General features: G+C 31.2%; 1 protein-coding gene across 5 annotated transcripts in view; it reads left to right on the forward strand.

The window, feature by feature from the left end:
- Window positions 1–22,162, forward strand: part of LOC115218494 (rap guanine nucleotide exchange factor 1) — a 211,035-nt gene that overhangs the window by 157,270 nt on the left and 31,603 nt on the right. For 4 of the 5 annotated variants that reach the window (XM_029788364.2, XM_029788356.2, XM_029788349.2 and 1 more), the window contains 3 exons: window positions 1,512–1,697; window positions 20,204–20,587; window positions 20,984–21,501. In XM_029788364.2, the coding sequence (XP_029644224.1) occupies window positions 1,512–1,697; window positions 20,204–20,587; window positions 20,984–21,501 (1,088 nt within the window). The remainder of the gene's footprint in view (window positions 1–1,511; window positions 1,698–20,203; window positions 20,588–20,983; window positions 21,502–22,162) is intronic. The other variant, XM_029788379.2, reaches the window with a different exon arrangement.

Here is a 22,162-nt window from a genome sequence, read left to right on the forward strand (position 1 = left end):
CAGTTATTAGATCTTTATATTAAGAGACCAGTTTTAGTGAAGTGTTTTCTGCATATTGGAAAACATTGTGTCTAGCTCTTTCCCACTCCAAAAAATAAGGATAGATGTAACTAGACATCGGTCTTGAACATGATGGATTGAATTATTTTATAAATATTATTATTTTTAGAAATCAATTTTTCAATATTTGATTGTTTTGTTTTTTTTTTCTTTTCTTTTTCTTTTTGTTTGTTTTTGGCAGTTTTGAATATATTAATTTTTTTTTCCTAAATTATAATTTTATTAAATGGCAACATACCTACCTAACAAGCAAGAAGAGGAAGAAAAAGCTTGTGCTTAGAATTGAATCATTAATTTCAATTTTTATCTTTATGCACAATTTTACTTTGTTTATTTTGTTATTTATTTAATATATACATGAATCTAATAGCACTATTTCATTGATAAATTATTTGCACCATATGTAGTTTTATATAAACTCTTCACTGGTTTAGCAAAAGTAGTTTAGGATTAAATAATTTATTATTATACTTACACATTTTATCTATTTAGTTACTCTATCTGCATTTTATGCTACTCATTTCAATTGGGTATGGTGATTATCTCAGATTGGTTTACATTTTGTGAGTGTTTTTCATTGGACATTACTTGGCATTCTGAGCAAAACTGCAATCTAGTGGGTACTGTTTCCTCATAGGGCCTTGCTATTTGTCAGCTTTCTCCTGGAACATTACATATGCGTGTATGAAGTTTAAAAAATAAAAGAATAATTGTTTATCACTAAAGTGGTTTGTGAATCTACTGTTCTCAGGACATGAGAATTTACACATTGTAAATTCTTTTACTTCCTCCATTTTTCAGACAAGTGTTCTCTGTAAGAAACACAATTAGCTTATTGAATCCATGCAACATTTAGATATCCTGTTTCAGTATAGTTCTAAACACACACACACCTACATACATACATAGAAATATTGGGACCATTTTATTAGTTCAGGAAACTCTTACAATTATTAATTTAACTGTAGTTGAAGTTATTTCTGTCAACATTTTCTAAAATTTCAATTAATCCATGTCAATTTTGTTGCAACATTTAAAGTTTATTTTTTATACTATTATTTTGAAATATATTGTTAAAGAATTAGAATTTTCTTTCTTCTGAATTCTGTAATTCAAATTTCCAAATAAAGATTTCTCCTGGAATATTATCACACATTACAGTACTTGTGAAATAATTAAAGTACAAAACCATCTTATTAAGAATATACGTTTATATTTACAGTTTGATTACTTGATACTAATAATATTTCTGTTTAGAGTTAGACAGTTAATTATTATTACTTTTAGCTATTTTTTAGGGCATGCGGGTTTTTCTTTTCTTTTTAACTGAAAGAAAAAATAATGATAATTTAGGCTATAAAATATTTCTCATTTTCAATTCTTTTACTACTGTCTTTTTTCTGCTCTTTTTTTTCTTATTATCATTGAGAGTGTATGTTTCATTGTTATAGCCCCAAAAGGTCATCACTACCTGATATCCCATTGACTCCCAGGGAGCAGGAGATCCTGGACTTAACCAGCAGACAGCTCAACGATGGCCCCCTATCCCATTCCTCTGACAGCATTTTAGATGATCCTGATGATTCCCCACCTCCCAAACCTCCTCTCCCCCCAGGCATGGATACTCAAATACCCAGGTAATGGCTATTGTTGCTACTACTCCTAATACTACTACTACTACTACCACCACACTACTACTACCACCACCATTACTACTACCACCACTACTATTGCTACTGTCACCAAACTATTTAACCATTACTGATACTATTAATACCTCTACATCTATATAACTGTCTCATCTTCCCAATATTGTACAAGAAAATTAAAAATAAAATATCTCCAGGTATCACTGAGACTGCTAACCACTGTATATCTGTATAATGATTAGGGAAAGTTCACTCTTACTGATATAAGCTTTATCAAGAAGATGTGATTGGGCAGTTTAAAAGACACAATTTAAAAAATATTTTCTATTGCTTGCTTACTTATACAGGAGAAAGTGATAAACCTATTGCCACATTAAAGAGGTTACTAATTTACAACTTGATGAATTTGCACTGTTTTTTATAGTTCTTTAGATTTAATAAGTTCTCCTAGCTAATGTTTATACTTCCTATTTTCAGTGCCTCTTTGAAATTCTTATTATTGATATATTTTATTATGTATATGTAGGGACTAGGGACAGGCAATGTTGTTGGTAGAGCAGAGTTGCATAGAGTACTCTTTATGGGTAGATAAGTAGTTATATCATGGTGGTCAGCTTTGCACTTCATTATGCTAGTATCATTAAGATAAAAGCCATTTTAGTCAATTGGATGTACTTCCATCCTAACAAACCATTGGTTATGTAAGAATTAAGGAAATAAAGTATGCATCCAAATATCCTTCTTTCCCAAGCTTGAGATCCTTTTTAGATGTTTTATCTTTCATATGTCTTTAGTTAGTATGAGGAATTGGCAGAAGAGGAGCACTCTCAATAGTGAGAGATAATATAGCAGCAGAGTAAGTTTAATACAGTTGATATTCAGTTGGAATTGTAACTTATGGTTTGAGAAGAAAATATAGACTGGAACAGAATTTCAATGGGATACAAATCCAAAGAGAAATAGGAAAAAGTGTTTCATACTTGATGGGAATTAAAATTAATACCAGTTGTATTAAGTAGCAAAGCATAACTTGTAAAATATTATGGAGGGGAGGGGAACCTACATTCTCCAAATATAAGCACAGGTGTGGCTGTGTGGTAAGAAGCTTGCTTCCCAACCTCATGGTTCCGAGTTCAGTCCCACTGCATGGCACTTTGGACAGGTGTCTTCTGCTATTGCCTCAAGCCAACCAAAGCCTTGTAAATAGATTTGGTAGATGGAAATTAAAAGAACTATGTTGTGTATGTGTGTGTGTATTTGTGTCTGTTTGTCCCCCACCACCTCTTGATATGTTGGTATGTTTACATCCCCATAACTTATCAGGCTTTAAAAAAAGATAAGTACTGGAGTCAATTTATTTGACTAAAAATTCTTCAAGGCAGTGCCAAAGCATGGACACAGCCTAATAACTGAAACAAGTAAAAGATAAAAAATAAAATACAAAATTTTGTCCTTTCAAGAGAGTTAAAAATGTAACAATTTTATTTGAAAAATTAACAAAGCATTTAGCACGGCATTTTTAGGAAATGTACTTGAAGAAGCTAATACTGATTAATATGAGCAGCATTATTTGGGTTTTTTTTTTTTTTTTTTACATTTGCTTTTTCATTCTAGAATAAGCTAACCATTTCTGAAAATTGAAACCTTTCATAAATTTGGAGACACTATAATTTTGCATCTATAAGCACACATTTGAAAACTAATATTTGTTTTGAGATCATTTGAGACAATAACAGAAATTCACTGAATGTTTCTGAATCCATTGCTAAGCCAGTGCTAATTTAAACAGTCAACCATTTGGTTTATTTATTAGTCCAGTAACTTAACTATTTAACTAGTCTATCTTGTGTATGAAGACTCTTGAAGGTGATGTGTGATAACTAATCAGTTGTTTGAACTTGTCAACCTGTATATAACATTATTTTTTCAAATACAAAATTGTATATTATATTGCATAATAATGATAAAAAATAAAACTAACATTGAAATTTGTAAAGAAAGTAGATGTAATTTAAGTTTTAATGAGGAAAAAATTGAGAATTTGATATTGACTAGTTGCATATTTAATTTGATTTTGAATATTATATCAAGCAGTATCATTGTATTGCTTTTGTACTGATCTTTTGTTTGTCTTTCCCACACGTGCATGCACATATACAAATACAACTTATAAAATATAATCTGACAATTATATTTTATAATTAGAATAAATGAAATAAAGAAAATTCAGTAATTATTACATTCATTGTAATATAAAGCAGAATTTTATAAGATTTAAATTCAAGTTTCTTTTAAATTATATGTCCAAATATGCCATTGTCATTTTCTTTTTAACACAAGTTCTGAATTTTTTATGGTAATGTCTAGTAAAAAACTTTTTTTTACCATATTTGGTAAATATAACTTATAGTAATCATCATCGTTTAATGTCTGCTTTCTATGCTGGTTTGGGTTGGACGGTTTGACTTAGGACTGGCAAGCCAAGAGGCTGTACCAGGCTCCAATCTGATCTGGCAAGGTTTCTACAGCTGGATATATCTTTAATACAACATAATAGTTTTATGTATGTTGTGAAAAATCTAATAAAGAGTTATTTATATTTAAACTGTAACTATAGTTTAGATTGTATTGTGAATAATGAACTTACAAAAATATGAAATTTCATGAAAATTGACCCTTTGTAGGCATTCATTGTCTAAGGTAAAAATGTCATTTTTATACAGCTACCTTAATGATTAAGGGTTAGAAACATTAGCATGAATACAAGCCATTTACAAGCTTTACAACTTCTGGCAATGCTCTTTTTGTATTATAATAGATACTATTGGGAGCCCATCCTAAAATAGTTTGAGTTATTATCAGGATCTAAGCTATAATAAAGCTGTTGTAAAAAATTGTTTTGACAGTGTTGCACATGCAAAACTAGCTTGCGCTAAGATAAAACTCCAGTTGCTGCTATAAGTTAGCTAATTTTGGAATGTTTTAAATAAACAAATCTCAATGAGAAGGGAAAATAGCATATCTTTAATCTAAAAATAAGTATTAAAAAAAGGAAAAGAATATATTTACTATAGCTTCACATAAATTTGTTAATTAATTCTGTTTAATGTTCAGACAATTCTATATGTGCTAGATCTAATTTAACATTTTTATAGTATTATGTTAGTGTAAAGTAGTGTGGGATTATAATTATTTACTAAAAGTATGACTGCGTTTCTTATCCGGTCTATTTCATTAGACATATTTGGAGTATCTCAAATTTATCTTCATACAAGCTTCTGTTTGATATATAATTCCAATACTATTTTCTCATTAACAATGTGTGAAAAATTCTGCATCTTTTTCCAGGTTACTATTGACAGTTATATATCTATTCCTTCTATTATAAAACTTGCGGGTCACTTTCTTTTGTAACTAGGCAGGGGAATATTTGATTGCAATTCTTTAGGTTCCATTTCACTGTTTTTTTTTTATATCTTCAATAATTTCAAAATTGATTTAACAGCAATTTTTAGAATTTTTTTTTCAAATAGTGATATACTATTACTGGCTTAACTAAAAGATTTTTGATGTGTTTTTGGAGTGAAAAAATATTATAAAACCTTTTGTAAGCTATTTGAAAGAGTGAGTTGGGTAATAATGGGATACAGTGGATTATAATTCCTAAGACAAGGCTAGAAACCGCTGAGAAGCAACTATAATTTTAAATTCTTTAGAAAAAAGACAAGGTTAGTATAGCTCAGAGTGGACGAAAGGCTACAGGTTATGAGTACTAGCAGATTTGCTCTTAAAGCATATCACTTTGTATTTTCTTACCCAATTGAAAATATAAATGGATATATGTCATTCTGCTAATAGAGGCAAAAGTCTGTGAATTTTTTTTTCAAGGGTTTCATTTAACATACATAGAAAATATTATGATGGAATAATGTTGAAATATTTCAACTTGCCATTAATAGAGGAAGCACAATTGGGAAGAAAACACAATAGCTACTGTCAACTTTGTGATAGGCATGACAGTTGCCTATCACATTTGATAACCATCAAACTCAACAATTCTGATGTCGTTTATTTTGATACATCACACAATTAGTGGTTCAGTACATTTTTTGGTAGCCATCTCACATATAGTAGACATCTTCCTCTGACTTAAACTTCAGCCATTTCATGAACTTCTATAACCTGTTAGTTTATATTTTAATTATATGTAATTTTAGGGAACAACTAACTTTTAAACATAGATCATCTAATTGTAAACAGAAAAATTTAATAAAATAGAAAACAAATGAGAAACCCCTAGACTGTTCCACTCTATTTATATCTAACAACAGCATAACTTTTCTGAACATTTTTCCTGATGTAATTAGAGAAAAAGGGGTATGTTGCTGTGACAGTTAGAAGGATAAAGTACAATGATAGATGGTTGACTGGGTGAATGTTTTATACTGAGAATGGCAATTCTTCTCCAAGTACAGGAAGATGTCATTAACAAGTGACAAAGAGGCACTCAAGTTACACAAGAAGTCTTTTGTGTCTGTATGTCTGTCTGCATGAGTGTGCGTACAGATGTCCGTCAGATTAGTGATGTCATGAGATGTGTATGGTTTTAGTCTTTATACATTGATAATTATGTGTTTAAGTTATATATTGTGGGGTTTCCTGTTCACAGTTCTATAAGGATGTCTTCATTAATTTTAAATAAGTAGATGAAGCTCTTTTTTAAAAAAAAACAACACACATTTAAAATTGTTTTATCTATGAAGGAAGGGTGCTATCAGTAGCATAGCTTACGTGATCTTTGTCATTGTGGCTTAGCTCCAAGCCAGCTCTAACTGAGTAGATCTATGATGGCAGGCAATTCAGCTATCACCATACTGGTTTCTATGTTGTCTTTCTATATTTAGGCAGTAATATGTGATTTGAAAAAAAAATTGGCTGCTATTTCTAGTTGATCAAGCAACCAAAGAGAAACTCCTTCATTAGCTCATAGAGGCCTTTGGAAATCAAAAAATGTAGGGAATGGATATAATCCTTTTTTTTTAAATTTATTTTTAGTAAGAGCAGGACAGTGTCCATTTCATTTGTTACTCTTCTACATGAATGAAACAGTGACATAGTCGATTAAATGTAAAGGAATTTAGTGGAAGTAATGACTATTAGTAGTACAAGAAACAGTGAGAGAATGTTGGTCAGTGAGCATTTGCTTATCAAGAATAGATGGTTGCACTTTTAAATGTAGATTGTCATGCTTATATGCAATGTGGAATGTAAATAATATGCAATTCTTACTCCAAAGTAAAATAAACTTGTACTTTGTATTAGTTTACTATTAGTTTAAAGCTGTAGAATTTTTCCTAAAGGAAACCAAGTTCTTGTGATATACTTATCAGAAATAGTAAAGTCTAGCATTTAACTCTTTAACATTTAAACCAGCCATATACAGCCCAGATATTCTCCATGTTTTATGTTCAAACTGACCAAATTCATCCTTTTACACTTACCATATAATGTCATTCTAAAAATCACATAACTGAAATTTATAGCCAGCGAGATAATGCATGATGAATTCAAAGCAATTTGAATAAATAAACATTATGCTCGACAGAATAATCTGGGTGATGAAGGGTTATAAGGAATAGGATGGCTACAGCTCAGCATAATTGAAGGAAAACATGGGAGAGAAAATAATTTCATATGCAATAGTCTTTAGATTCTTTCTTTGAATTAAAAAAGATCACTTAAGGAATAAACTGAGTTAAGATGTAAATACTAATGTTGGGTAGCCTTGTATCTTTGTTACAAGATACCTGGGCTTGTTCTTACATCACACACACTAGCCTCTCAACACCTGGCATAGAATCATTGCCCTTCCTCCCCCTTTCAAATACTAACCTTCCCAACCCCCATTTAGTTTTGGGAGCTTTTTCCTTTCTCTCTCTCTCCATCCCTTGTTCTTTATTGTTCTCGCAAGTTACTTGGCAACCTTGCTAGTGCCAGTGACATGAAAAATGACCTAGTACATTCTGTAAAGTGGTTGCCAAAGCTGACACTGGAGTCCAACTTGGCCCTACAGCTCACCCGAGCCTGTCAAACTATGCAACCTCTGCCAGCATGGAAAATGAATATTAAATGTTGAATATGATGTATTTAAATATGAGCACATATGAAATGAAAAGTAGTAAATAAGTGCTATAATGATCTCATTGTGTAATTCTTGGTAGAAGTTTCCATGTATTACAAAAGATCCCTACTTTCTAACATTCATAGGTCTTGGCCCTAATATTTTATGGAGACCATTTATCTCTTTAGATAACTGTAGGCTCATTTCATTTTAATAACATTTGATACAAAATTTAACTATTATTTACTCCTGTCTTATAATGAGGAGTTGCTCTGAGGATGAATAAAAGTGGGCAGAAAATTACCATGTTCAATAAAACAGAGTTTTAAACTTCTTAAAACTTGTCCAACACTGTGGTAGACAAAGAAGAATTATATTGAAGCAAACTCTAATCTGTCTTTGAATTAATAAAGTTGTAATAGGGGAGGGCAAAGAATTTCACTAATGTTTGAGGTGAGGAGCTGGGATTTGCCAATTTAAAACTGCTAGTCTTCTCCACAGTTTTGATGGTTGAAAATAAAATATTGTATTTTATAAGTTAGAAATTAAAACAACCCACAGTGTTAGTGCATTGATTAATTTTGTGCACTTATGTTCACCAGGAATCAATCTGTTTCACTTCATAATGGAATGGGAATGTACCAGGGATAGTATCCAGCAATAGAATACCTGCTTTATTCTAAAAGCAAGTATCAGTGTAGTTGTCTGAAAGGAACTCGGGCAAACATGACAGAATATAAGTAAAGCCCAGGATTATGTGATCTAATGCTCAAGAATGTTGGACAATGAAATATTAGTCAGTTGACTATTTTCTCAAATGGAAATACTGTAAACAGTGCATTGTTAACACACATTGTATAAATGAACATGAGTAGCTTTCTTAGTTAAATATCTACAATTGAAAAGGATTCTATCAGTAATGTATGCTAGTTAAATTCTCTCCTCTCTCTCTTTCTCTCTCTCTCTCTTCTCTCTCTCTCTCTTTCTCTCTCTCTCTCTTTCTCTCTCTCTCTCTTTCTCTCTCTCTCTCTCTCTTTCTTTCTTTTGACCTTTAATTCCTTTGTGCAAAGAGGAAATGGCATCTTAGTAAATCTTAATTGCACTCTCATATCTACAACTGAAGAAACACTGATCTAAGTATATTAAAATAAATAAAAGGAAGTAGTAGTCATCTCCAAGGCACTGCCAACTACTTTCACTGAGAACTTCCTTCTCTTAGCAAATGCACCAACATTATCAACAGTTTGGAAAATACCATCATTGATACTTTGGGAACTACTATCACCATCCTCATCATCATCATCATCATCACTATAAGCTGTCACAAGGAAGTTTTAACATTGTCATTTGACATGCTGGAAATAGCAACCTATCTTCCTTCATAAAAAAAGAAAGGGCATATTGGATAATGTAATGAGGTGGTTATGACTGAGATACTTTTGGTCATAGTTCTGCTTGATCCAATTTAGAGTTAAGTAACAAAAAAGCATCACAACATCATAGTGCAGTTGCAATAAGTTTTAATTATTTAATGTTTACAAGGAAATGTGAAAACGGGTTTTTAAAAGCCTGGAAAATACTAATTGCCAATCATTAAATTTTGTCTGAAAACACAAGATCATTGGGTAAACCAAAGAACTGTTCCTCTTCTCCATTTAATTTCTGTTAGCTGTTTCTCAATGCAATAAATTGTCTCCCCACGCTTCTTTAACTTCAATTTCCAGACCACTTTATTTCATGTTACTCCAGTCCACTCAGCTAGAAATAGGTAAGTTTGGGAGGGATTGGCATACAAGGGTGAGATGATAACTTTGGAAAATCACCTAAATGAGGTCTTGTGAGCCACATTTTGTATTCAGTGAGTAAAAGAATGAATAGTACAACCTGTACTGTGAATCAGACTGGTTGGGACTGATTATTCAACTTCGTCAAAGGTCAATCAGTCAGTCAGTTAATCAAATCTTCATCTATTAATTTTCATATCTTCCAATCCTTTAATGCTCTCAAATCTACAGAATTTTATTTTTATTCATGTATTTACTTTGTCTAGAGGAGAAACAAACACACACACACACACTTACATAGAGGCTTCTTTCAGTTTCCATCTACAAAATCCACTTGCAAGATTTTGGTCAACCCAGGGCTATAGCAGAAGACGCTTACCTAGGCTGCAACACAGCAGGATTGGACTCGAAACCTTGTAGTTGAGAAGCAAACTTCTTAACCACATAACTACATCTGCACTTTTGTATGTATGCATACATACATAAATATATATACATACGCACACAAACAAACATATATATACATGTATGCCAGTGGCATATGGTGGTTGTTATCATTGGGTGTGCTGCCACACTGACCATACTATGACTAACATTAGTATTACTTAAATTAGACATACAAACTGTGTATTTCTATTCAAAATGCAGGATCCAAAATGTAAATAATGTAAACTTAATTCAATTGGGATACAGATATATGGCACTAAAGTAAACTGAATTAATAATACCCTATAAATTGTAAGCATCCTAAAATAAGCCATAATTTTCTTAGGCGCACATACTGAAAAATAAGAAACCATATAATTTTACTTACTTAAATTACTTATATGTAAGTTCTGTTCTTCTTCAAGGTGTAAAATGTTCAATAACCTCATTGTACAATGAACCATTTTGATCTTAATTTGTTTTCACAACTAATAATAATGTTATGTGATGATATTGTAAGAAAAAATTATTGCAAAAAAATGTTAGTTTTAGTTTAGGAATTTAAAATTAATTTAAGCATACAACTCACCACAAAAACAAACGTGGCCGTACAGTCAAAGCTGTTGCAGACTCATTGCCTTTAATTTGTTGCCATTCTCCCATTATCCTACAATACGCCCAGTACCATATTATGATACAATGTTCTGTGAGGTGTGCAGTGTTATTTCAGGACACCCACCAACAAATTTCAAGCTGGGGTATAACAAAAGTTTTCCATTGTGATTTGTAATTGAATTAATGAATAAGGTTAATATTTACAATGAATTTGCTATTTTCAGTGGGTGTGCAATGTACATGTAGCACACCCAAAGTATACACCCCTGATGTATGCATATACACACACATACACACGCATATAGATGTATGCACACACACACACACACACACACACACACACACATATATATATACAGAATAGGAGAATGTAGGGTGAAATTATTTACTTATAGCATCTTTATATGTGATTCAATAACAATTACAGTTGTCACATGTAAAGGCACTATAAATAAATAACTTCAGCCTGTATACTCTGACAATTACAGTCAGCAAAGTTGTAACATGGAGCCATGCTACAAGTATGGTACCATAATTCCATGTTCTTCCCAGAACATAATGAAATATATGGAGCGCTAGCTGATGGACAGGTGACACAACTTGTCCCAAATCCCATTTAGGGGCAATGGACATTAGTGTTTTATCATTTTTGTTGTTTATCAACATCAATTTATATATATATATATATATATATATATATATATGTGTGTGTGTATTAAGACTACCATTGGTTTTGATGTTAAGAAGATTATCTCAACAATTTTTCAAGCCATCACATGGGGGAATGGTGTTTGTCTCCATAACAGAGATGAACACCATTCCTCCATGTGATCAGCTTGAAATATTGTTATGATATTAAGATATTTTTCTTAACATGAAAACAATGGTAACTTTAATAAACAAATAAAGAAATTTTATCCACCAATGTAGTGTTGAGCACTCATTCTCATTGTTCAACATTTACACACACACGCACACATATAATAAATCATCATCTACATACTAAATAATGAGAATCAAAACAGTTGATTTGCGTACTTGTTCATAATATATTCTGGCAGATTCAAATGTGAATATGCTAGTCAACATGTTAGGTGTGTATGTGTGCGTACTTATACGTATATATATATATATACACATGTAAATATGTATGTATGTATGTATATGCTCAGTAGCTAACAAAACAGAAATTAAATGTAGCTACCAAACCAAATTTAGATCAGATCTGCCTTAAAAAATGAAAGTACAGTTGGATAATGTAGTTCTAGGTTATAACTGTAATGTTGGTCATAAGTTTAGTCAATCAGAGCTGACTTGTAGCTAAACAACTGTAAGAGCTAACTTGCTGGAATGTCTATGAACACCATGGGAACATGCTAAGTCCTGTTCACTTCCAAATTTCAAACTTTGTCAAATACACATCAAGATGACTGTTTTTCCTTTTTTCAAAACTAAAAAGTTTTATCTATGAACAACTATAATACTCCTCAATTCCCAAGTATGTTCATTTGCAGAGCACTGTCTCTCTTATAGCTTTGCACAAGGCTTTTTATCATTGGCTATTCCTCTCTTTAACTGAACCACTTTTAATTCATTTTGGTAAGAGGATCTCCAGGGACACTAGGTGATCTCCATTTTCTTTAGTCAAGGAAAATGAGGGAAAAAAATCTTATTTTTATTTTATGATTTCCCTTTTAGTTGCAATCATATTTTTTCTGCTTCTGTGTTTAGTTTGGTCTGGGTTAGAGGTTTTATTTCTTTAAGGGCATCTTATAATGACACAGTTTAGCATAGTCTACAATAACATATGGCTTAATCAAATCTTAAAGATGAATTTATTGTTGATCTCTTTTGTGTTGCACCAAATTTCTATTGTACACTATAAATATGCTTCTTATGAATCACTTGCAACCTTGATTTTTATCCATAATATTAATCATTTCACTTCTTTTATGTCACAATTTATACACAATTTTTATACACAATACACAATTTGTACACAATTTTATTTTACTCACTCATAAATCGAAGCTTATGTAAAAAAAAAAATTTGTTGCTTCCATTTAGGTATCAAGATTTAACAGCATTTGCAATTTAATTTTTCATTTCTCCATGGGAGATATATATATATATATACATATATAACATGAACAGTAAGAATGAGTACTCAATAGTGGATAAATATTTTTTACTTGTGGATCAAAAGTGTTACCAATGGTTTCATCTGGAAAGAATTTCTACACTTTTCCAAGTGTTCAGTTAAAAATGTTGGTAATTGCCTCCATTTTGGATGGGACAACTCGAGATTACACAAGATAATTCATGACAGCAAAATTAATAGATACACAGATAAACATAAGCAACTTATTTAGAGACTTAATTAACTATTATTGATATTGAGCTTTTTGCAAGAATTTGTATTCAACACAGATTAATTGCATTATCCATGTGCACCCATATATATATATATATATATTATGTGAAATAGAAAGATGAATAATCTTGTAGTAGATTAATCAACAGTTTAACCGATACCTTAGTAGCAAAAATCACAGCAGTAAACAGCACGGTTGGAGGTACAACCATCTGGCGTTGCAACCGTGCGTTGGTGCGGATAATTGAAATTAAAACATTATTGGTGAATTGAAGAAATGGAGCTGAACGCAGATTGAACAGAAATCGTTTTATATATATATATATATATATATATATATATATAAAGGAAATGAAGAAAATGCTGACAAAATAATTTAAGTAAGGGAGAGTGTATTTAATTAGGTGAAAGTTCTTTTTACCGGTTGCGCATTTGTTATGCTTATCAAAAGATATTTTTTTTAAGAGAGATAGAGTTCCTTTCTGATAGATTTTTTTTTCTCTTATCTGACTTTATGTTGGGTTTGCTGTCTCTTATGAGACTTTGTTGGGTTTGCTGTCATAAGAGACAGAAAACCCAACATAAAGTCAGATAAGAGAAAAAAAATCTATCAGAAAGGAACTCTATCTCTCTTAAAAAATATCTTTTGATAAGCATAACAAATGCGCAACCGGTAAAAAGAACTTTCACCTAATTAAATACACTCTCCCTTACTTAAATTATTTTGTCAGCATTTTCTTCATTTCCTTTTTTTATATATCACAACTCGTGTTCCACATCTCCTTTTTAAATATATATATATATATATTCTAAATGTACAGTATTATATATCCATTCACCCAATCTTTCTTACCAGTTGGTTTCACACTAGGAGTTCAATGAGGTGTTAGGTGACAGCCTGATTATGTGACCCTGCACTGCTATATTTCATTTCATAACTGCCATCTCTGAAGAGTGCAGTGTTACTTAACACTCCATTGAACCCCTAGTGTGAAACTGGTAAAATTGGCTGTAATGGATATATAATACTGTACACTTTGATCAGTATACCCACTCTATTGACAAATATATGAGTGCATATTTTCTTTTGACAGTTTCTTAGATGATACAAATATGTATACATGTACATTTATGTATATAACATGCAACACATACCTGCATTTTGTGGATGTATATGCATCCATATCTTGAACATAAAATAGTCACTGAAATTCTAAGTTCAAAAAAATATAAGTTACAAATCATGTGATATCTTAAATATATGTGTTATGTATAACACATGTGTAATCTCATATAGTCCTATCCAGAATGGTGGTGATTACCAACATTTTTAAGTGAATATTTGAAAAACTGTGGAAATTCTTTCCACATGACATCATTGATAGCACTGTTAAACCACATATATAAAATAAAATTAGGTATTTTTACATATTGTTGAAGTATGTATCACTGCATTTAGTTTCTACTAACCAACCACCAAGTAATAGTTCAGAGTGAAGCAAGTAGAGGAAGTGAAGCTTGCCTGAAGCCACAGCACATATGTTGTAGCAAGGCTTCATGCCCATGTAATTAATATTTGAACACATCAGCCACTGTGCTTTTTCTTTCAACTTTTAATTCTCTCTTTCAATTTATGTGATACCTTCCAAATTCTGTTTAGTTTTTCTACCATTTCTATAACTAGCAATGGTATTTCTTTCTCGAGAAACAATCTTTTAAATGACTTTACAATTATTTACATGTGAATGGGATATTCTATAATTGAGTGGTTAGAACACGGTACCCTGGTTAATTTTATTTAATGATTTATGGCTAATCAAATCATAATTAATCACAGATTAATTTTAAGTCTTTTTCTTACTTCTACATGCTTCAAATGCTACCCACAGTCATATGCCCCTGATATTTTCTGGTTTCCTTTGCCAAGGCAGAACAATAGAAACTATATATGTTAATTATAAGTCAAAACTGGGCTTCGTTAACATTATATATAGGACTTAGAAAAGTGTAATTAAAGATATATAAAAAAAGAAAAAGATGAATAGGCAAGAATGAAATAAAAGGACTTGAGTTACTCTACCCTGAAATTTAATCCACAATGAATTCCATCTTAATACAAGTGTCTTAATGTATTTAATAAACCAAAAAAATTGTTGTGTAGCTTTGGATTATCACTAATTGTTGGAGTTAATATTCTGCACCTTTTAAATAAATATTTATTTATGTATTTATTTTACCAATTTTTTTACTTATTCAGATTTAACTAGACCCATCAAATACTCAGAAAAATTCTAATTCACAATTTGAGTGACATTCTAGAAGTAAACTTAATTATTTAATTATGTCCCTTTTATTGTAAAACTAGCAGTATCGCCTGGCGTTGCTCAGGTTTGTAAGGGAAATAACTATAAAGCATTTTTAGAGAGTTATAGCCAAAAAATAGCAAAAAATTGGAAAAAAAAAATTATGGTAAATTTTTTTTTGAGAGTTAAAAAAGTCGAGTTGCGTCCCCTAGACAGTCTGTGATTTGTGTTTCTGATTCTCGACCCCATGTCGAATTTATCGATTATTTTCAGAACTGGGTGAACTTTTCAAAATTTTCGCTGCGTTAGTTTTGAATTATGACATTGGGCTATGTGTGTGTCAAGTTTCATCAGAATCGGTTGAAAGCCGTGGTCAGGGTGAGGGTACAACCTGACAGACACACAGACACACAGACAGACAAACTGCCGTTTATATAGAGAGAGATACTCAGCCAATGTTGTCATTTACAGCAATGACAAGCCTGAAATTGTTCTTCTGATGGAAGATATAACCAGATGATATAAATATTCAAAAATTTCATAGAAACTCCACTGACCTTAAGAGACTATTATTTTCATAAATAATGATTATCATCATAGAGATCCATGTTTATTGTTCGTTTTCTTCCTGATAAGATCAGTAGGAAAGTAGTTGTTCTAATAGAGTACTTTTTTATCTTTTCTCTTTTATTTGTTTCTGTCATTAGACTGTGGCTATGCTGTGGCACCACCTCGAAGGGTTTAGTTGAACAAATCAACCCCAGTACTTTTTTTTAAGCCTGGTACATATTCAATCAAACTTTTTGCTGAATTGCTAAGTTACATGGACATAAACAAACCAATGCCAGTTGTCAAGCAGTGGTGAGAGAAATACACACACACACATGCACACCCATACTCACATAAACAACAGGCTTCTTTCAGTTTCTGTCTACCGAATCTACTCACAAGGCTTTGGTCAGCCCAAGATGCCACATAGTACTACTGAATCCAGAACCATGTGGCTGAGAAGTAAACTTCTTATCACACAGTCACACCTCTAAATTGTTCTTTGAAAGTTTATTGTTAACAATAAAGAACAGAACTATTTATATTACTGCAGTTGCTGAAAATTATATATAAGCAGTATAAATCAATAGAAAGAAAAAAATCTGGAAATGGTTAATGTTAGACATGCTAATCGTTATTCTAAGAGGACATTACTATTTGGCCCTTTTCCGTTGAAATCCTTTTTTTTTTTTTTCTATCCTATATTAACATTGTTTATGTATATCTTAAATTGAAAATGTCAAGCTCTATTCTGTAAAATTCCTATAATATAGTTTACAGTTTGGTTCACATAAGTTAAGGGTTTGTCAAATTTACAAAACTAACCTTTAATACGCTTGGAATATTTGAAAGAAAATTAACTTAAGGAGTACACAAGTTCAGATAGTTTAGTAAAATAGTGTTTACCAGTGAGCAGCAGCTAGTCTACAAAAGCTTTTTTTATCAATACATTGCTTCCCTCCTTACTAAGAAGCCACTATAAACAATCCAGAGAAACCAGGGAACATTTGGATATAAGTAATTATACTAAATAAAGTATCAGACTGTTAAAAGTAGAATCACCAACTTTAAATCCTCTAAATCTTACATTTATCAGTAGTCTGATATTGATTTAGCTTACTCTGTTTAAAATTTAACTTGCACAAAGATTGTTGAATTTGTTCAGCAGAAATCCAAAATTATATTAAAATTTTTGTCTAGCATAAATCTTTTTGGTTATATTCGTAGCAAGAGCTTAAAATTATTCCATTAAGATAGCATACAGAACAAAAGTTATGTGTATAAAGATCTATTAATCACCCATAAAATGATGATATTATTGAAGATCTACTGAAATGTTATAACTTTGAAATAATTAGTGCCTCTGCATTCACACTTTATCCAACAAATACTGTCAAAGTAAAGTATATAAAATAATTCCTAATAGTTATTATGATTTAGTAGAAATACAGTAATATTTTCTTTAGCAGCTGGGATTTTGAGCATAAATTAAAACTATCATGCAATACTATTGAAAACTCCTTATTAATTCTTCGACATATTTTCTATTAGTTTATAATTTGATTCATGCCTATCAATATAAACTTGCAAAACTTTTGGATTTTTTTTTTTTTTTAGCAGGAAGGGTAAGGAAATCTAACTGTAGCACAACTGTCTTTTTCATACAAGCTCATATACACCTCCCCATACAGACAGCTGGTGTATATTTTTTCATAAACTTTATGAATATCCTGCCATTATATATTTCATCTTTAAAAAAATATTTACAACAGATGATTGGAGAGTTAGCTATCTGAAAGTAAATATTTGTTTTTTAACGTGACTATTCTTGGCAGTTAATTTTTATACTGAGATTTATTTGATAAAATGGTCATAGCTTAGGAGAGTAAGTAGGATTGTGATTTTTGTTATATTATCCTTCAGGGTTTAAGCCTCCAACCTTAATATACTATTAGTAATACAGTATATAAGACAGCTGAGCAAGTCAAATAACTATAGAATTCTAAATATTTGTTAACAGAAGCATTTTTTAAAAATCATTATCTTTGGTGTGTAATGTATTGCTTATTTCTTATTATAGCTTTTTTGAAGCAAAATAAAAGGGAGTGAAATAAGGGCTGTTATTTAAGTATAGAGGCAAATGAAGAATTGAAATATTTACTGGAGTTGTAAGTTCAGTTGACTCCAAGCGCATCGTTAGGTTTTTGGAAAGAACAGTTTATTCTACATTACTTTGGTTGTTGAAAGTATGTGGAGGCAGATGTTGGTATACTTTAACAATACATAGAATTTCAATTTCTGTATACTCCAGTCATACATGTACTCTATCTGTTTTCTAGAAACCAAAAATCTAGTGGCATCTCTTTTAATCTCTTTTTATGTGAGGATACTCAAATTTCTCGTGAACATTATTACATTTTTCAACATGACAAACATTTGTTTATCTACTGGTAGCATATGAAGGTAGAAAAACTCTTACTAGCACTAACTATAGATATGATGGTGCAATTGTTTAAAACCAAATCTTACACTATTTGCTAGCTCCCTAAGGACCATCTCATTGTGAAGAGTAAGTAAATTGATAACTTCACTGCAGAGAATGCAGTGTGAGGGTATGAAAGAGGGAAAGGTAAATATATGCCCTTTACAGTTACATTTCAAGAGAGTGTCTGATGAAGGGCCTGTGGTTAGAAGGTTAGCATGTGACATTAGAATTTGTTTTAAATATTTGCACCTTCATTATAGATGAAGGTTTGGAAGGCTGTTTCCATCTTTATAACAGGATTTTAATTAATAAAGGTGGGAATTTACTCAAGATTACTAATATGTAGCCTCTTTTAATCTAACAAAATAGATAACCCATCATGGGTCTGAAACCAAGGATGCTGGAAAATTGATGTTCTGTGTATAGCTTAGCTTTGATTTCACTATATTTGTTTCATGCCCATATGCTCTTACATATATGATTCACAAAATATACAGTATCCTAAATGTTTATTGAGAACCTAAATTTCATGTTCCATCATAGATGGGACAAGACAACTTGATTATTGAAATGAGTAGTGATAACAGCTAAGCCAAGCTTAATCAAGTATCTTCTCTGGAACATGAAACTTAAGTCATTGCCAGTGAACATTTAAGATTCTGATTATGAAATATTTATAACTCTCAAATGTATTGGGTGCTTTAATTTGCTGTGCCTATCAACAAATGAACAATGAGTGTGCAATTTTTTTTAAAATGAATATGTGGCCTTTTCTAAATAGGTTTATCTTTTTACATAATCAGAAGTGGAACTTTATCTTATGAGACTAAAAGGAAAAGCTATGCCATTCCAAGAGGGTTTATGTGAGTCTTGCTCATAGACACAGAAATACACACATTGATATTTTAAAGCACAAATTTGTCCATGATTTTTAGTTTTAACTTGATAGCTATGCATGTATTTTTTTGGCATTAACACTTCAGTTGACAGTTATCTCCGAAATAATTATGCTTGTGCATGCACACACACAAACACACACATATGCACACAGTCATTCATTGATTCATATTTAAAATAAGCTTTTCTTTGTGTATGCAATAAATACTGTGAGGAGTGATAATCATCAACATATAACAAGATCAAGAATACAGAAATGCTACAAAATCTTTTGATATTTCATAATAGATTATTAAGTAATAATGTGAATTAAACAGTTTTTATGTATTCTTAAGTGACTAAAATGACTTCAATGATACAAGGATATAAAGCATTTCAGAAACATAACACTCTATCATTTCCATGATTCACCTTGAAAATATATATTTGTTGAAAATAGAATTGAGAAAATAAAGAATAAAACATGTTAATTACTTTTGAGAAAGTAAATGATTTTGATGTTCACAATATAAATATATTCTGCCAAAGCATGATGAAATTTTTTTTTGGTTTTCCTTTTAATTTAAAAATATATTTGTTATTCATAATACTTGTAGTTTTAATTATTTAATATCACTAGTTTTTTAAGTACTAAAATATCAATTTTTGTTTATTCTGTTGAAAACTGTTTTAGAATGTTTGGCATTTTTATCAAAAGACTCATAAATAATGAATTATTCTTTTATTTAGGAATTAATAAGAAATATAATTTTAAAGCTTCGATTATTCAAGTGTTCTTGTATAAAGTATCTAGTATTTCAAACTGATTAAAAAACTTGTAATAATATTTTATCAAATCTTCTTATTGTATTGATAACAAATAGGTGTTGTGCTTCTACCATCCGTAACAAATATTGTCAATTGTGTTTAACTTTTTTTTCTCCATTTTTATCTTTTATAGAATGATGAGCAAATCTTCAACTGAAGAGAGTGAGCTTGAAACTCCTCCTCCTCTTCCGGAAAAGCAGCGCATCTCAAGTGCCACCACCTTAAACATGATGGGAAGCAGCAAAGGAGATAGCAATGGCCACTCTTCTTCAAGCCAATCCCCACTTAGTAGCATGCTTTTTCCTAGTCCTTCTCAAGACCATTCTCTCGGTGGTTGTAGCAATAGCTCAGGACTAGTAACTCCATCCAGTCAATCGCCACGCAGTTGTTCCCCTTTAAGTCGCTCTCCCGCCAGCAGTATTGGTTCTGGTCTCAACCAATCGATGGATGATTTACTTAGCAGTAGTAATCGAAGTAGTAGAACTAATAGTTTTTCTTATGCATCTTCAGATTCAAGGTTAGCTTTCATTCTTATTTCTACATAATTTTATTTCCATATGTAAATTCATTAACTTACTTCTATAGGGAAAACAATCTTGCACCATTCATCTATGAATCAATATAGCTCAATTTAAAGTATTATAAAATTAATCCATTTGCCAACTGTATTAAAGAAACAATATTGTATTAAATAAACTATGTTTATTAATGATATTTTTCTTTTTAACTTTGCAATTGTAAATACATAAAAATATAATTTCAAAAATTTAAAAACTTTCTTTGAATCTTAGTAAATTTTTCTAATTTTTCTATTTTTAAAAATATTTTGTCCTTTTTTTTCTCTTTCCTATTTACAAAATTTTAATCTGAAATATCAAGATTTCATATGTTTATATCAAATGTTTAATTGCAGGAGTGCTACGATGGAAAGCAGTGTTGAATATGCTCTTGCTGTTGATGAAATTAACCAGCTGACCAAAAAGATCAACCAGCTAACAACAAGCATCAAGGATGTTCCACCTCCTGTGCCTGCAAAGGGTTCAAAATCACCCCGCTTCCCATCACATTACGACAATGTACCACTGGGAGAAGGTTCTGGGGGCTTACCGGTCAGTGGCTTGGTGGGGATATGTGCTAATACTACTGGCATGAGCCAAACCATCAGTCACATGAGCAGTCATAGCACTTCTTGTAGCAGTAGCAGTAGCCTGAATACACGCATGGTCTCTCATTTCAACAGTGCTATGGCTGGTGCCAGTGGCATGCCATCCTTCTCACACTTTCACTCTCATAAATCCAGCTCTTATTTCTTCTCACAAAGTTCACAAGAAACCATATCCAGTTCAGAATTCTCATCTGGTATCAGTCATTCAAGTTTGGAGAGTTTACATCAGCATGGACCACCACCATTACCACCAAAGAAGAAACATAGTATGTGGTTTCAAATTGTTTTTCTACATTTTTGTAATGTTACAATACTTCTCCAAATTTAGAATCTCCAAATTAAAAAAAAAATTTTTTTTTAGTAGGATAAAGAATTATACTTTATATTAAGAAATAACAAAACACAAATCTTATATACTAAAATTTATTGGGCTTCTTTTTTACTATATGGAGATGGAATTAAAAAGAAGAGTTTGGGTTATGGGAAACTGATGACCTTACCAGATAAGTAAAGCAGTTTTCATCTTGGAAAAACTGAAGTTTCATTGACTTTTACTGAAGGATTATAGATAGCCAAAAATATTGCTAAGCAAAATTAATAACATGACAAATTGCTATTTTGTTATGTTATTAATTTGCTGCCTTATTCCTATTTCACATCACACCCACATTAATGTTTTCTGTTCCTTCTTATGAATCACCATTACTTTACACCTATTGCCTGAAAAGACAAAAATGATTTACTTTTTGTCTTTCACTGCACTTTCACCTTCAAAATGTAACTGCAATGATGTTTTATTCTCACAATAGACTAATGGAATTAGTTATTGTGAACTCATATCAGTGTATCACCACTTTCACCACCAATTGCATAAAATACAGAAACTATGTCCTCATGATCTACTCAAGTTTAATCTCCTAACTACAC

The sequence above is a fragment of the Octopus sinensis genome, linkage group LG1 (assembly GCF_006345805.1).
Source record: "Octopus sinensis linkage group LG1, ASM634580v1, whole genome shotgun sequence".
NCBI lineage: Eukaryota > Metazoa > Mollusca > Cephalopoda > Octopoda > Octopodidae > Octopus > Octopus sinensis.